Source organism: Carettochelys insculpta, chromosome 7 (assembly GCF_033958435.1).
Source record: "Carettochelys insculpta isolate YL-2023 chromosome 7, ASM3395843v1, whole genome shotgun sequence".
NCBI classification, from domain to species: Eukaryota; Metazoa; Chordata; order Testudines; family Carettochelyidae; genus Carettochelys; species Carettochelys insculpta.
Window position 1 is genome coordinate 30,879,195 of NC_134143.1, and position 17,905 is coordinate 30,897,099.

The 17,905-nt window shown below is 50.7% G+C and overlaps 1 protein-coding gene across 1 annotated transcript; it reads left to right on the top strand.

Moving 5' to 3' along the window:
- The first annotated feature begins 6,820 nt into the window (after positions 1-6,820).
- On the top strand, positions 6,821-17,464 carry FAM241B (family with sequence similarity 241 member B). Its single transcript, XM_075000128.1, has 3 exons — positions 6,821-6,947; positions 13,946-14,074; positions 17,210-17,464. Exons 2-3 carry the CDS (start codon positions 13,982-13,984, stop codon positions 17,462-17,464), a joined length of 348 nt encoding a protein of 115 aa, XP_074856229.1. The 5' UTR covers positions 6,821-6,947; positions 13,946-13,981.
- The last annotated feature ends 441 nt before the right edge of the window (positions 17,465-17,905 follow it).

Consider the following 17,905-nt stretch of genomic DNA (forward strand, 5'->3'; position numbering starts at 1 on the left):
AGATCACTCTCTGGGATCTCTGCACCAGGTGACAGAATACTGAGGTCTTTGGCCAGATTGCTTCTGGCCTGGTGGAAAAGGGGCACATCTGGATCCTGGAGCAGTAGAGCATAAAATTAAGGAAGGAGCTGCTCCAGAGCTAAACTAGGTCTTGGAGAGGTCATAGAATCATAGCATTTACAACAAGATAAACATGCCTGCTCAAGAAATGCATAGCGTATATCCAGTGCAGCGTTATCTCCAGACCTGAAGAAGTGGGTCTGCCCCGCAAAAGCTCATCACCTAATAAGTTATTTGTTAGCCTTTGAAGTGCTACAGGACTGCTTTTTTGTTTTGTTAAGATACAGACTAACATGGCTACCTCTCTGTTACTCTTCATCTCTAGACTATCACGTACAAACCTATGTACATAAAGAAACAGTTCCATGAGGTCTGTTTGTACAGATGAGCTTTTCAAGGTCCAGCTGTTCTGGGGTGGCACCCCACAGGTGTCACTCTTATGAGCAGCTGGATGTCATCTTAGGAGAGGACTTGTCACTGCATCTCTGCCCACAAGGTCATAGAGTCTGGCTAGGACATGTCCAATGTCACCCTCGAAGTGCCCCAGGATGATGACTGGGAGGAGGAGTTCAGCTGTTCCACCACACCTGCCAGCCAGTTCCCCACTCCAGGATGCTGGCAAGGGCATGTCAGGTGAACTAGAAACCTTTGCCTATTGCCTAGAAGGCAGGCAGCAGGGGGGGGGGCACAATCCTCCTGTGGCCTACATGGCCTTAGGGGTCACAGAACAGCCCAGTCCCCTGTCTGCACATGGTCCGTCAGTCCAGAGCAATCAGCTCCAGAACACTCCCACATGAGGACCCCGCGGCTTCTCTCAGAAGGTTCCTGAAGAGGCCTGCCTTATTCCAGCCTCTGTAGTAGGACACCTTCCTATGACAAGCCACCACTAAGTTGTATGAGGTCAATGACCCACACAGCAGTGCTGCTCGGAGCCCAGGTTTGGGCCCATGCTCAGGCAGCATTTGTTCCCAAAGTAGCAGGGTGCTGCAGGGGAGACTGAAGTCATGTAGGCGACCCTTCTTGAGGGGGGGTTGGGGAGGCAGAGGAAGGAAACCCAGTGGCCCTGTTCACAGCAAGTAGCGCCTGGCACTCACGCACATCTTCCCTAACCCCTCCCTTACTATTCCCAGGACGACCTGCTCTGGGAGGAGATGGCCTGCCAGTGGACTGCCATGGAGGACCTGGAGGAGGAGTGGGCGGAGTGGATCAGGAGCACCACCAGGCCACCTAGAACTGCCTGATGTGCCAGCAGGACACCAGTGCTGCAGCAGTGCAGTGCCTGGTGTTCTGTATGGAGCAGGTCACCAGCCACATCTCTGCTTTCCTGCTCCAGCCTTCTGCTCCCAGTCACCACAGGGACTGCTGGGGCCTCAGAACTTAGGGTGGCGGGACACATCCCAGTCAGCCACAGCCTCCCCACCCCTTTGATGAAGCACTCGCAGCCCCATCCCTGAGCCACCTCCCAGGTTCCTGTCCCCTTCCCTCTCCTGTTGTATGTCCCTCCCAACAAACATTGCATTTTGTTCCAGAATGTGATCTTTATTGTTTGTTCAGCAGGAGAGAGAGATGGCAGGAGGAAAGGGCGGGGAGGGGAGGGGTGGGAGATGAAAGACACACATGGGAAAGCAAGGACCCCTTGTGGAGAGGAACAGGGGAGAGTCTCAGAGGTGGCCTTGCAGAAAACTGTTCTTCAAGGCCTCCATGATGATCACAGCCCCTTGATGTGCTCTGTGTATGGCACCTTAGTCTGGCTACTCATAGATCCTGGCCAGACATTCTGCCTCAGCCACTCACACTGGCAGGAAATCCTTCCCCTTGCTCTCATGCAAGTTTTGGCACACATAAGAAGCTGCAACCACAAAGGAGATAGTGCACTTGATAAGGTCCAAGTGGGTGAGAAGATACTGGCACCTTCCCTTAAGATGGCTGAATGCACATTCCACCACCATGTGGCGCTCGCTCAGCCTGGCATTGAAGTCCCCCTTGCTGGGCTTCAGGCTGCCCATGGAGGGCTCCAGGAGCCAGGGGAGCAAGGGGTACACTGTGTCACCCAGAAGGATAATGGATATGACCATATCCCCCAACTCTGATGATGCAGTCAGGGAAGAACTTGCCAGAATACATCTCCCAGAAGGGGCAGGAGTTCCAGAGGATGTGTGCTTCATGAGCCTTTCCTAGCCATCCCACTTTGATGCCTGTGAAGCAGTCCTTGTGATCCACAAGGGTCTGCAGCACCATGAAGAAGTAGCCCTTGTGGCTAACAAAAATCCACATCCTGGTGGGTGGGGGCCAGGAGGGGATGTGTGCGCTACCTAGGCACCTCCTCCCCCACAATGACAAAGCCCGTGGTGGCAAAGCCATCCATGATGGAGTCCATGTTTCTCTGAGTGACAACCGTGCACAGCAGCATCTGGTTGATGGCATGGATGACATGCAGGATTGCCCCACACTGAACTGGTGCCTGACGGAGCCACAGGGCGATGACAACACATTTCTGCATGGGGATGGTGGGTCTCATGCAGGTGTCCTGTTACCAGAAGGTAGGAGGAAGCCACTTGTAGAGCTCCTGGAAGGTGGTCTTCATTCCGCAGCCACTGCTGATCATCCCATCCATGCAGGACAGGACAGTCCCACCAGTCGGAAGCAATGTTCCGTGCTCTGCAGGGGACTGAAGGTACCATGCAGCAGCAGGAACACCAGGACCTGGATGGGGTGGGGAGGGGTCTTGCTGGTCCTCTTTGTTGTCCCACTGGAGCAACATGTGGGCAGCTTGAAGGAAATGTGCCATGAGATGCAGCACAAAGCCTATGCTCAGTGCCTGTGTATACAAAATATTGTAAATGCTACATGTGACTGTTTTGCTCTGCCCTCCCTTGTTATTTCTCTGAAAGCCAAAGTTAAAAAAATAGATGTGCATAATCTCTTATTTGCACTTAAAGTCAGGCTGATCTATGAAAAGTTTTTGGGTCCTCACAATTTCACAAAAGCCTAAACTGAACTGGCTTGCACAATAAGGAACAAACTGATTAAAAAAAACTCCCCATTTTTTTCCAGCACTGTTGCTCAGGAGTAAATTTGATCCCATTAAACTCCTGGAAAGTTGTCAGCATGGTTTACCTGGCTATTATTGACAAAACCTACCGTATATGTGAAGCTTGCACCACAAACAGGGATTGCACACTTTATCTTTGAGATACTTGGAGTTCAAAAGATAAAGTCAAACTCATTGGGGTTTCCAGGAGACTGCAACATTCAGTTCAGTTTTAAAAATATGTGCAGTGTGTGGGCTGATGGGGTTGGAAAATGTCTTTTAAGGATTTCTTTATTTCTGAAGGAGTGGGGGAAGGGGATTAATGTTGCTGCCCTGAACTTCAAACCAGCTTTCACCACTTTCCTTTGGTTGTTTCGTCTGTTAGAAAAGGCGGCAGCACTCTGTTAAGAGGATTACCTCCATCACTTGAATTTACAATGGGGACCCCCAGTGAAGAGAAGCTATTTCTTTCAGTGTCCAGCTTCAATGCACTCCTTTCCTGAGGAAGAGAAGGTGCAAGATAAAAAAGACTATAGGACATGAACAGGGTAACTCACCACCCTGTCTCTGTCCGCATTTCAGGGTTCCTCCAGTTGCTTTGAACTAAGCTAATGCCAAAGAGCTCTAAATAGATCCAGACAGACAAAATAACGCATCCCTGTGTCAGTAAACATGTCCCATTTAAAGCTTTCTGATCTAGGAAATGAACTTTTACTGGGAACGCCAAATTTGCTGTATCAAGGGACCTGAGTGTGCTCAAACCTGCCAATGCCCTCATGGGGTTATAAAGCATTATATGTCTGTGTGAACAGAACTAACCACATTACTAAACTGTGTTAGTCCTGGAATTTACAAGTCTAACATAGCCTAAGGGTAGGCTGAACGCATAAACAGGGCTGCTGCCAGCTGTACCCCTGGCCAGGACACTCAAACCAGTCCTCGAGGAAACCTAGCCTGGCCCCTAATCTGCTACCAAAATTCTTTCCAGCCCGCCTTAACTAGCATCCCCAAACGCTATCCTCGCTCAGGAAGCAGTGCTTAGCGCGCCTCAGGGCTGCGGGCTGGAAGCACCATCCGCCGCTCTGTGCATATGCCCCACCGCTTGGGGAGAGACGTGCATGGCGACAGCGGCGGTGGCAGTGGTGGTGGTCACCCCTGGGAAGTGACAGTGGTGGAGGTGGTGGCTCTGGTGAGTCACTGCATTGAGTCAGAGCCGGGGAGGGTGGGGGCGCCGGGCTGTGGGATGGGGGTGGGGATTGGATTATAGTGGGGGCTGGGGTGCCTGGCTTGCGAGGAGGGGGATTGGACTGGGTTTTATATATGAGGTGTGCCACGAGATGATAAAGGTTGCTGAGCTCTGTCCTAGCTCGCCATTGCCCACACATTGGCTCTAAGCTAATCCCAGTGTTAACCATCGCTTGAACTCAGACAATGTGTGGCATGGGGGTGCCGGATCTCACAGTCACCCGAGCACCCCGCCCCCCTCCAACATTAAACATAGCCACAAACCCTACCCTTGTTTAGGCCAACAAGCTGGTCCCCAGCCGTGGTGATCTGGCCTCAAATTCAATCCCTTCCTCAGTCTGCGAATCTGTCTGACTTTACCTGCCTGGCACACTTGTCCGGTGGGGTGGGAGAGCCCTATGCGGAAGTCAGGACCGTTGGACAGATTTGGAGGCAAGGGGTCAGTGTTTTGGATTACATAGCCTGGGGCTCATTGCCCAATATTTCCTTCCCCACTTCTCTTTCGGGCCAGTTGTGTGCCACGACTAGATTTCGGCTGCCTCAGGATTGTCACAGTTCTTGCGACAGGCTGTTTTTGCCCACACGGGTCCGGGTAAAGGTGTGTGGGTTTAGCGCTGGGGAGGGAGCGGGCTGACTGCAAAGAGAGCTGGCTCAGAGAACTGCAGTTTACTGTGGAGCCTGAAGAGGGGTTTGCTCAGCTCTGCAGAGCCTCTGGCTAGAAGAGAAGCTGCCTCCTCCTCTCTCCCTTCGCTCAGCTTCCTGTGATGTCAGCCTGGAGGAAGCAGCAGTTTGGATGGAGTAGACAGAGAGAAGCTCCCGAAGGTGAGTACGTGGTTTCTGGTGGATTGTAGGAAATCTGCTCAGGAAGCAGTACAGGGTCTTCTGCCTCCCTTCCCTCCACCCCCACCCCCACATGCCTTCTGCTTCACGCACAGTTCTGCCCAGAAACGGGAGTCAAACAACCAGAGTTGCCAAGTACCAGGCAGGATAACGCAGGCAGGTTGGATACCACACTGTCCCTGCCTAGGCAAAGCAAAGCCATGCGCTTGACCCAGACGAGTCTCTTAATGCTTGGCCTCTGTTGCCCAGCATATGTGGACACCTCATATGTGGCATGATCAGTGTGTTCATGTATCTCTACATTTATCAGCCCCCTGGGAATGGGAGAGACTGGCCGTCAATTTCCCTGGAACAGGGGTCAGCAACCAGCATAGAGAGAAGAGCCATTTTTTTCAAATCTGGTAAAAAAAAAAAAAGCGACGTGTTTTGTAACTGATGAGATGTGTTGCTCATGTCCATTCCAAGTCGGGTGTGCACTGGCACACGCCCAGTCGCTGGAAGCTTTTTGCTCTAGCCAGTAGCCATACAGTTGGTGGAGCGCCCCCGGAGTGGCAATCAATATATGCACCACCCCTTCCCCCACTCCGTTCCTTCTTGTTGGCTCTTCCAACAGTGGGGAAGATGGGAGGGTTTTGGAATGGACATGAGCAACGCATCTCAAAGAACACCAGTTACAGAACAGGTAAGTGTCTTTTCTTGTTCGAGTGATTGCTCACGTCCATTCCACACTGGGGCTACGTCTACACGTGCAGCCAACATCGAAATAGCTTATTTCGATGAATAACGTCTACACGTCCTCCAGGGCCGGCAACGTCGATGTTCAACTTCGACGTTGCTCAGCCCAACATCGAAATAGGCGCAGCGAGGGAACGTCTACATGTCAAAGTAGCACACATCGAAATAGGGATGCCAGGCACAGCTGCAGACAGGGTCACAGGGCGGACTCAACAGCCAGCCGCTCCCTTAAAGGGCCCCTCCCAGACACAGTTGCACTAAACAACACAAGATCCACAGAGCTGACAACTGGTTGCAGACCCTGTGCCTGCAGCATAGATCCCCAGCTGCCGCAGAAGCAGCCAGAAGCCCTGGGCTAAGGGCTGCTGCCCACGGTGACCATAGAGCCCCGCAGGGGCTGGAGAAAGAGCATCTCTCAACCCCCCAGCTGATGGCCGCCATGGAGGACCCAGCAATTTCGACGTTGCGGGACGCGGATCGTCTACACGGTCCCTACTTCGACGTTCAACGTCGAAGTAGGGCACTATTTCTATCTCCTCATGAGGTTAGCGACTTCGACGTCTCGCCGCCTAACGTCGAAGTTGGTGCCGCTACTTCGAAGTAGCGTGCACGTGTAGACGCAGCCTGGGTGAGTACAAGCCAATGCCTAGGAGGTGGGGTCGGAGCCCTGAATGGACGGCAGGACAGCCCTGTCCACAGCAGCGTCTTCCCGTCTGTGCTGTGTCGAAGCGTAATGTGCTGTAAACGTATGAATTGAGGACCAGGTGTCTACCCTACAGATGTCCTGGATAAGCACCTGCACCAAATACACCACAGATGATGCCTGCGCTCTCCAGGAGTGTGCCCTAACCAGCAGGGGAGGAACCCCCATGAGCCTGTAACACTTTTCGATGCACATCACTATCCAGGAGGAAATCCCCTGGGAGGAGACAGAAGGCCCTTCATCCCATCAGCAACTACCACAAAGAGTTGCTGTATTCTTCTAAAGGGCCTAGTTCTATCCATACAGAAGGCCAGCACCCTTCTAACGTCCAAGGTATGTAAGGGAGGCTTTGGGTAAAATACTGGGAGGGAATGTCTTGGTTAACATGAAACATGCAGACCACATTAGGTGAGCATGTGGGGTGAGGTCTCAGCCTAACCTCATCCTTGTGAAACACTGTGTACAAGGGGTCCACTGAAAGTGCTCGCAACTCAGATACCCTCCTGGCTGACGTGGTTGCCACCAAAAATGGTGTTTTGTAACTCAGAAACAGCATGGGGCAGGTAGCTAGGGGTTCAAAGGGGCACCCCATAAGCTTGGCTAACACCAAATTGAGATCCCACGGGGGATCACCCTTGAGTGGGCAGTGGTGCCCAGACTCGGGGCTTGATTCTTTATAAACCTCTCAGGAACCTTTTGACTACAGGGTCTGAGAATACAGAAGATGTTCCATGACCCGGGTGAAAGGCTGAGATAGCAACTAAGTGCACCCTAACCGAGGAGAGGGACAAGCCCTCCTGTACCAGACCCCATAGGTAATCTAAAACCAACTGAATGGGGGCTTGTGAGGGAGATAGACCCTCATGGAGGTTTTTCTACTATTTAACAATACTTACTTTATGGGATCTGAACAGGCCAGCTCCAGGTCCCTCAGCCACGGAGCACACATGCTGTGAGGTGCGGTGACTGGAGAATGGGATGTTGCAGTCTCCCCTCTTGCTGCATCAGCAGGTCTGGCTGGATCAGTAACATTATTGGCTTGAGGATCCACAAGTGCCGGAGGGTCAAGTACCAGTGCTGATGGGTGCACGCTGGTGTCACCAAGATGATCAATGCCCCTTCTGAGCAAATCTTGAGGAGAATCCTGTGAACTAGCGGGATTGGAGGGAACGCATACGTCAGCCTGCCTGACCAGGGGACACGGAAGGCATCTGCCCAGGACCCCAGGCTCTGATTGTGGTCAGAACAAAACATACTGCATTTCACATGGAGGTGGGAGGAAAACAGATCCACCTGGGGATACCGCCACTTCCGGAAAATAGAATGAATGACGTCTGGGTGGAGAGACCACTCGTGATCCGTAAAGGACGCGCTGAGTTGGTCTGCCAGTGAATTGTGCATAACTGGCAGGTCAAAGGGCTGCAGCGTGATGCTGTGCTGTATGCAGAAATCCCAGAACTTCATGGCCTCGTGACAGAGGGGAGAGGAGTGTGCACTGCCTGTGTGTTGATATAGTGCGTTGCTGTCGTGTTGTCTGTAGTGACTGACATGTAATGTCCCTCCAGATTGGCCTTGAAAGTCACACATGCTGGTCTGATGGCCCTGAGCTCCTTCACATTTATGTGGAGCTGAAGGCCCAACGCACTCCAAAAAGCCTGGGTTTGTAGCTGACCCAGGTGTACTCCCCACCCTGGTCCAAAGCGCCTGTTACTAGGGAAAGTGAGGGCTGTTGAGGGACAAAAGGGGACTCCTGTGAGGACGACCGCCTTGTTCAACCACCAGTACAGGGTCTACAAAGTCTGTGTCAGCTCTGTAACCACCGACTCTAAACTGTCTCTCACAGGCTGGTACACCCATGACAGCCATAGCTGTAAAAGGCGCATCCTCAACCTGACATGCTGTACCATGAAGGTGCACACTGCCATGCGACCCAGAAAATGCAGGCAGCACTTGACCATCATGCTGGGAACTGCCAGGATGTCTTGGATGATGGCCCCCATGTGTCATCTGGCAGGAACGCCCTGACACACCTGGTGTCCAGTTGTATCCCTACAAACTCTGTTGACTGAGACCGGACCAACACTGACTTTGCCTCTTTGATGACCTCTCAAGGTCCCTCCCAGTCCTAGTGTTCTATGATTCTATGGTTCTATGATCAAGAGACGGAGGCTTACAAAGGTTTGACAGATCAGCTGTACACGCTGGATCATCTGCTCCCTGGAATGACCCTTGACTAGCCAGTTGTCCAGGTATGGGAACAGCTGCACCCCTTGCCTGCGTAGGAGAGCTGCCACTATTGCCATGCATTTGGTGAAGACCTTTGGGGCCACAGATTGACCAAAAGGCAGGACTGTGAACAGATAATGGTTCCCATCTGCCGCGAACCTGAGAAACCTCCTGTGAGGAGGGTAGATTGAGACATGGACATGTGTGTCCTGTAAGTCGAGACCCGTGACCCAATCCCCCCGCTCCAGCTTCGGGAGGGAGTATGAGACCCAGAGATATCACACGAAATTTTATCTTTTTTATGAACTCATTGAGACCTCTTAGGTCCAGAATGGGCCTCAAGCCCCCCTTTGGTTTTGGAATTAGGAAATACCGGGAATAAAACCCCTGTCCCCTGAACCTGGGAGGAACTTCTCATACGGCCCCAGAACCCAGGAGGGATTGCAATTCCTGCTATAACAGGATCTCTTGAGAAGGGTCCCTGAAGAGGGACAGGGAATGGGGCTCGGAAGTGGGGTAGGAAGAGAACTGACTGGTGTGTCCCCTCTGTACTGTACACTGGACCCACCAGTCTGTGGAGATGCTGCACCATCTATGGTAAAAAGGGGATAGGTGGAACGAAAAAAGTTGGGATGCTGGAGTGGGTGAGATCAGTCTGACACTCTCGACCATGCCATCAAAACTGAGGCTTGGGCCTGAACGGCGCCTGTTCCACCGTCTACTGCTGTCCCTTTGTGGCATCAGAAACTGTCTTTGCTGAGGACGGGGGTTAAAATGCCTGTATGGTTTCGCAGGTGTGTGCAGCCCCAGGGAGCATAGGGTGGCCTTAGAGTCTTTCAGACTATACAGACTTTTATCTGTCTTATCTGAAAATTGGGTAGGGCCATCAAAGGGGAGGTCCTGGATCGTCTGTTGGACCTCACGAGGCAGGCTGGAATCCTGCAACCAATCCCCCCGCATATTGCCACTCCGGAGGCCATAACCCTCATGGCTGTGTCTGCAGCATCCAATGCTGCCTGCAGGGCTGCCCTTGAAATCAGTTTGCTCTCCTCCACCATGGCTGTGAAGTCCTGCTTGGCTTTGGGTGGCACCATCTCAGAGAACCTAGGCAGGGCACTGACTGTATTATAAGCATATCTGCTAACCAGATACTGCTGGTTAGCAATTCTTAATTGTAACCCTCCCATAGAGGTCCAAGCATTTAGCTTCTCTATTTTTTGGGTGGGGACCCTGGAACCCTTGGTGCTCTCTGCAGTTAGTAGCATCCAATACCAGGGAGTCAGGTGGGGGGGCGTGAACAAATGTTCATTGCTCTGGGATGAGACAAAGCACTGTATCTCATTTCTACAGGCCATAGGAAGGGTGGAAGCAGAGGTCTGCCAAACAGTTTTAGCTATAGTGGCAATTGCTTTGATTGTGGGCAGAGCCACTCTGGTGGGGCCTGCGGAGGACAAAGTGTCCGTGACAGGGTCCATTTCATCCCGGACCTCTTCTGCTTGCACTCCCAAGTTTTGGGCCACTCTCCTAAGGAGCTGTTGAAAAGCCCTGCCATCCTCCGATACAGATGAGCCCACCACTGCCTCAGCTGGGGAGGAAGACAATGACAGCCCTTGTGCTTCCATTTGGATGGGAAGGGCAGTAGCAACCTGTTCAGGCACTTAGCCCCCCATGGAAATTATGGGCGAACCAGGGGGCATGTAGGTGGAGCTGGGATAGATACAGGCTGGACAGAAAACCCTGCAACAGGTGGCACAAACAGTGCTGATACCGCTCCTTGCACTTGAGTTGGTGCTGGTGCCTGGGCTGGCGCCTGCCCCATCAGCACTGGAGGTACAATTATGAATGGTGCCAGCACCGAAGGGGTCCAGTCCCTCTGTGACGGTGCTGATGACGGTGCCAAGGTTGATGTCAAGGAGGTAGACACAGATGGCTCCACAATGACCGCTACTTCCTGTCTTTGTTCTGGTTGTGGGGCTCCCAGCAACGCTGACAGTGCTGGGCTTGGTGGGGTCCCTGGGTTCATTAAAGGCACAACCATGGCCTGGGCCTGCACCTCGTGAGATGCCCACAGGGTCCAGAAGGGCCACTGATGAGTCACCTGTGAAACCAGCAGCCAACCCCTATTGTCCAAGCGATGACTACGATGCCTGCGATGGCTATGGTGCAACCTTCTTGAGCTCCCACTCCATCTGGAGCTTGAGTAGATTCAGAGACAGATGACCATGGTGGGGCTATTGGAGTCGGCACCAACGTGTGCACCAAGTGCAGTGCTGGAGCCGGAGCATGGGGCACCTGAAACTGGCCCACAGTCTGCTGAGTCGGCACCAGAGCGCTTGGCACCGGATACAGTGTCAGTGCTGTCACTGACATGAGCGCAGGGGTGGGTGCTGGTGTCACGTCCATGAGCACCAATTGCTCCATTTCAGTGCTACAGCACCTGTCCTCCATACACGGAGAAGGACCCAGCACCGTGCTCTGAAGCAGTCCTTGTGCCGCTCGAAACACCTCTGGCATTTAGGGCAAGTCCAGCTCAAGGACTAAGCTGGCAAGTCCAGTGCCTGTGGGCTCCTGCTGCAACCCGGCTTCAACGTATGCGTCTCCTGCCCTTCGACAGTGCGCACTGGAGCCTTGGAGTTGAGGCCAACCTGCTTTGACTTTGGCAAATGATGCCTCTCGTGCCTCCTCTTCTTTGGCACCAAAGATTGACTCCTATGGTGCTGAGAAGGTGACGGTGCCTGCACCTGCTCCTAATACCGAGAGTCCTTAGGCGGCACCATGGTTGATGGTGATGGTGCACTTTGCACAGAAGAGGCTCCACTCTCTGCTCCTGCTGTAGACTCTTGAGGCTTAAGATCCTCCTCCATTAAGAGGACTTACTTAAGGGCGTTGGGCCCTGTCTTTCAAGTTCTGGGCTTAAAGGCCTTACAAACTGGACAGTGATCATGTAAGCGTCCTTCCCCCAAGCAAATCAAACAGGCTGAATGGGGGTCACTTTTGGGCATACGATTGCTGCATTTTGAACAATTCTCAGAGCCTGGGGAGCCAGGCATTTCCCAGTGCTGAGGTGCCAAGGGATGGAAAGCTCTGCCTTGGCTATTAACAAAAACGCTAACTAACAAATACTAAAACTGTTTACACTTCTTCAAGAACTATTTACACTGCTATAGGCTACTAGCTAATGATTTGAACAGAGAAAGCAAGAGCTCCATCAACTGGCAGCGTGTGGAGAAGGAACTGAGCTTGTGGACGGGGGGAGGCGGGTGTTGGGCAGTGCATATATTGGTTGCCATATCAGCGCCACTCCAGGTGATGCTGTACTGACTCTATGGCTACTGGCTAGGGCAAAAAGCTTCCGGCGACTGGGCATCTGCCAGCGCACACACATTTTGGAATGGACATGAGCAATCACTCGAAGAAGAACTCAGTAATTCAAGAGCTACAATTCATGTGAATATAAGATGGTTCTTAATAAATAAAGTCAAACCGTACTTTTTGTAACTGTTTTCTTTCTTAAAATGCATGTTGGCCTTCACAACAGGAATGCTGCAAACTTCCTTTTCCTTTTCTTTTTCCTTTTCAAAATCAAGACTATGTTAGTAACACGATCAAAACACAGATATGGTATCGTATCCCACATGCACTGCACATATTAAAGGGGAAGTTATCCTGTGCTTCGAGACCACATGTTGCTTGCTTTGTACATCTGAGTTGTTCATTATTGGGCTTTTAGATGTTCACCGTTTATTAAAAAATAATCATGAGTAGGTTTTTTTTTTTTTTTACTTTGCAAATATAGTGTTGGGAGCCACAAAGATGTCCTTAAAGAGCCACATGCAACTAGGGAGTCACAGGCTGCAGAGCCCTGTGTAAACATTTTGAAATAAATATCATGTGTAGATGATATATTTTGAAAGCGCTAAGTGCTATTTTGAAATGCATTTTGTGGGTAGCAGCCTTATTCTGAAATAAGCTATTCCGGCTGTGTAGACCTACCCTCAAAGATTTGCTATTACAACAGGGAAAACCATATTTTAGAACTTTGTAGCTGGTGATACAACTGACTTTCACTACAATTTCCTAAACAATGCTCATATGACACTTGGAAAAGTAATTTTTAATGGGTTTTTGAAGTTTTTTGAAATATCTTCTCCTGGGGGGTTCCTTAGACATGAAAAAGTATCTTTTTCATTTTCTGGTAGTGGGATTTTTGCTGTGTCCATAAGATACATTTTAATGTGGTATGAGTAAGTAATAGATAAACAAGAGAGATAGACACATCTGTATCTTCCCCCTTCCCCAAGAGGCTAGATTGTGGCATTTACGCTGCTACCTTTGGTATGGTGGCATATGCAGCAGCATGGCACCATGGTGTGTGCTGGGAAGAATGTGCCATGGTGTTTCTGAGCTTCTCTGTGCGTGCACATTTCCTAGGCTGTACCTCTGTTGCACTGGCCCTGTTCTGCAGGCCAGTGAGGAATGTGGGTTGTGTGGTGACCCCCCCAAAGTTCCCTGCCCCTATCAACTGCTAGTTTGCTGTCTTTGCTCCTGGGTAGGCAGCAGGAGTGAGCAGTCCTACCCTCCCTAGAGCAGGGGAGATCAGACTTTTTATGTTGGCCCCCCACTTTTCATCCCTGCAATTAGCTGGGGTCCCCCAACCCATCTAATGTCATACAAACTAATGGGAATGTCGGTGATGTTCATATGAAAAAAAACCCTTTTGGCATGTGTAAGAAAATAAGTCTGTAGAATGTAAAAATCTTATTATTAATCAGTATATAAATGTGAATACACAGACATAAAAACAGTTACAGATTTCAACATTTTTAATGGGATGTATGAACCTGAGACCCAGGAGCTGATTGTACAAAATTTCATGCACCTCCCGGTTGTGTGCACCCCTGTCCTAGAGGCCTCTTTTGGGATGCCCTTATGAAGTTATGCAAAGAGTGGGGAAGGTTTCTTGTATGGTTCTCTTTCTCTGCACTCACAGAATGGCTCAGGATGTTTAGCTTGGTATCCCTGAGCCTCTCGTCCCTTCTAAATCTGTGTGAAGTGGCTAACAATGCTCAGGGAGAACCACAGGCCCTTTCTCTTGTGTGTTACAGGTGGTGACAGGGCAGGCGTACTGTGTGACTCCAAGGATGGTCCAGATTTTGGCCAATGGAGATATTGTACAGGATGATGACCCCCGGGTGAGGACAAATGCACAGCACAGGGAGAACATCTCCAGGCAGGTAATGAAAGAGAAATGTAAAAAATGCCGAGTATTTTTGTGATTGCTGAGATGTTGGGTCAAAATAAAAATGGATGTGCATCATTATTTACATCTTCAGTGGATGTTTCCTAACTAACATTCCCTTTAAGCCCTGTGCATGCTCAGCTGCACAGCAATTGGGTAGCTACAGCGCTCCTCACATGGCTAAAAGTGTGGCTGACAGCTGGACCCTCCTGCCAGAACCTGCAGCAGCTTCTCTTGTGTACCACAGTAAACCTCAAGCCAGCAGGGAGGGAGAGATTGAGTAGCGTTTCTCAACCAGTGGTACATGTGGCCTTGTGGGTACACCGATGTCTTCCATAAGGTACATCCACTCATCTAGATATTTGCCTAGCTTTAGAACTGGCTACAGAAAAACACTAGTAACTTCAGCACAACCTAAAACTTCATTCAGACAATGGCTTGTTTCTACTGCTTCATAAGCCTTATGCTGAGATGTAAGTACAATATTTCTGTTCCATTTCATTTATTTGATAAGATGGTAGAAAGTCAGCAAGTTTTCAGTAGTTGTCTTCTGTCATATTTTTGCATGTTTTGGTAAGTTAGCAGTTTTTATGTGAGGTGTAACTTGGTGATGTGCAAAACTCCTGAAACCCCTGTGTGACTCCTGGAAAGGGTACAGTTATCTGGGAAGGCTGAATGGCAATTGTTTCAAGACCTCAGATTACTTTAGGACCATGGCTCTGAACTGGTGGTATGTGTACCCTTAGGGGTATGTGAGAGAAGTCTGGGTGCACTTATAACTTTTTATAGGGGTATTCTATAAAAAAATGGTTAAGAAACACTGAGATTGCCATTTAGGTAAGGCTAGGGGATGTCTGTTCATGCTCCTGGTGTGGGGCCCGTGAAGCCAGCTGTGAAGAGGCTAGTCCCTGCTACTGGGAGCAACCTCCAAAGGCTGCCAGTGTGAAATGAACCTGATGGAGCCTCGTCTAGCAGGAACTGTGGCCTGAAAGAGGGGGAGACTCTGCTGCCACGGCTGCTGGGGCAGGAGTGCCTGGTCTGTGTGCGCCTGCCTGCTCCAGGTACAACGGCAGCTCCCTCCTTGGCATCTGGTGGGGTGGGTGGGCAGCTCTCTTGGGAGGGTGCTGCAAAGAGCTCCCTCAAGCCCTGAGGCTGCTGGGAAGGGATGGGCATAGAAGCTTACAGTAGGAAAGGTAGGGCTGCTGGTTTCCTCAGTCTGTGTTTTATGACTCTAAGGCCGTGTCTACACTAGCCCCAAACTTTGAAATGGCCATGCAAATGGCCATTTCAAAGTTTACTAAAGAAGCACTGACATACATATTCAGCGCCTCATTAGCATGTGGGCAGCTGCGGCACTGCGGGCGGCCGCGGCACTTCGAAATTGACGCGGATCGCCGCCGTGCGGCTCGTCCCAATGGGGCTCCTTTTCGAAAGGGCCCCGCCTACTTCGAAGTCCCCTTATTCCCATCTGCTCATAGGAATAAGGGGACTTCGAAGTAGCCGGGGTCCTTTTGAAAAGGAGCCCCGTCAGGACAAGCCGCGTGGCGGCGACCCGCGTCAATTTCGAAGTGCTGCGGCCGCCTGCATGCTAATGAGGCGCTGAATATGTATTTCAGCGCTTCATCAGTAAACTTCGAAATGGCCATTTGCGTGGCCATTTCGAAGTTTGGGGCTAATGTAGACATAGCCTAAAACTGTTGAAAGTTAATAGGTACTCAACCCTGCTATGTGTGCCTGCATGCCCCACATGCATAGGTAATACCAACGTGCTGCTTTAAAAATGCTTACACTGTTCAGTGTGATGCAGTGTAAACAGATTTTTTAAAAAAAGTCTAAGATTGCCCAAGGACAAAATAGAGCTCCCACTGGAGTTTGAAACTTTCTCAGAACAAAGATAATGTAGAGGGAACATTGCTCATAATGGTTTGACAAGACAGAACTGGGAGAAGGAGCACATCGCATCTTACTGCAACACAGTGGAAGAAGTGTTGGGGTAGGCGTGGAAATGAGTAGAGTGGATGCAGAGTTTGAGAGGGATCTGAGTTCATATTCAGGGCCCAGCCACCCCCAATTAAGGAATAACTTACAGGAGGGGAGAGATGCTGCAAATCATGGTGCACTGTGACTGCTGGGCTCTGCAATGTGGGCATGTTGACCGGAGGAATTGAATGACTGTTTAGGCCAGGGAGCTGCAGAACAGAGGCTTAAGCTCTCTAATTCCCAGATGTCAGTTCAGGGCCAGTTGCAGGTGTGGGTGATCATGGCAGTTGCCTTGGGCACCAACTCCCAAAGCGTGCAGTACCACCATGCTGCCTGGTATGTTTGTATTTTGTTTGGTTGCTCCAAGGGCACAGAAAACATGTTGTATCCTGGCCAACACAATGCCCCTGGCAGTTCCTCCATTGGTTGTCCCTCTGCCAGCCCTCCTGGAATTTGCAACATGGAAGAATTTGATTGTGATTAGGGGGCCTACTGAAGTGATGCGTTGTAAGTTGCTTTGTAGGCAGGTAGTAATGAGCCAGGGGAGCTAATTCTGATTTGAACAGTACTGACCCCAACTTGGATTTCAGAAACCTGGTAGTAGTGGATCATGCTCCTTGGCTCCACCCCTCTTCTCCTGACACACCACTTTCTTCAGTTCCATAAAACTCCAGCCATGCAGAATTTGGAAGGGCATCAAGTTCTCAGGCAAGGAGCTGCTGTTCCCAGCTGATTCCACCTGACTGGGCTCCCCTGCACAGGCATAAGTGAGCGTGTCTCACCCCAAAGGATTTATATACAGTGTAGTGGGCAAAATTGTGTACTGTGAGGTGTAGCATGAAAGATGCAATCTCTGTAATTGTTCTAACGTAACCTACTCTCCATTCTTCTCTCCTCCCATTTCCACTTTAGTTCATAAAGGCCAAGTAGTTCCTAAGAAATACTTGTGAGGAGGGGCAGTCAGTTGTGCTGCTCCTCTCTGTGCCACATTGTCTCTCTTGGTGACCTCAGATGACATTTTAATTTTGAATTTAATAACTAGGAATGTTTCTGAGATTTTGCCTTGTTCTTTCCTTCAGCTTCCGCCCCCTCCCTCCAGTGAGTCTGGTTCGGCAGGCTGAACACCTTCTCTCTCTTCTTATGTTTGCAGGAGTTTTTCAATGTGCTGCCTAATGCAGGCCGTGCTCCACTGCCGCAGCAGGCTGCCAGGCCCGGGGGACGCTCCCCATTTTCTGAACTGAACCAGCAGCTAGTGAACATGGGATTCCCCCTCTGGAACCTCGGTAACCAGGTGGTGGAGCCAGTGATGTCCATCCTGCTGCTTTTCCTCCTCATGGCGGTGGGCGTGCGGGGCCTCCTATTGGTGGGTCTTATCTATGTGGTGTCACACCTGAGCCAGCGGTGACAATGCCCTCCCACAACCCACCACTGCTTCCTGATTGCTGAAAGAACGATCAGATTTCCTGGGCACGTGTGGGTGTGTTCATGAGTGTAACCCTCCCCTCCCTGTGTGTGTGTGTGTGTGTGCGCGCACATGCGCATGTGCAGGGAAATAGCTGTGTATACTGGAAGGGGCTGTGTGTAGTGTTCCCAGGGAACTGAAGTGTGGAGTTGCAATACCCAAGGACACAGCCCCCAGGTGTCACTTTTTTCTTCACACTAAGCTGTGCCTTTCTAGGAATGCCCAAGTGAGGCTTGACTTACCCAGCAGCTAAAGAAGTCATACCAGAAGCCCAGCCTTTGGGAAGTGTCTGGCATGCCATGTTTTGTCATCCAGCATTTCTCAGATACAGTGTCTGGCTGTGAGGGGACCTGAAATGGGAACCTAATTTTCATCTGCAGATGT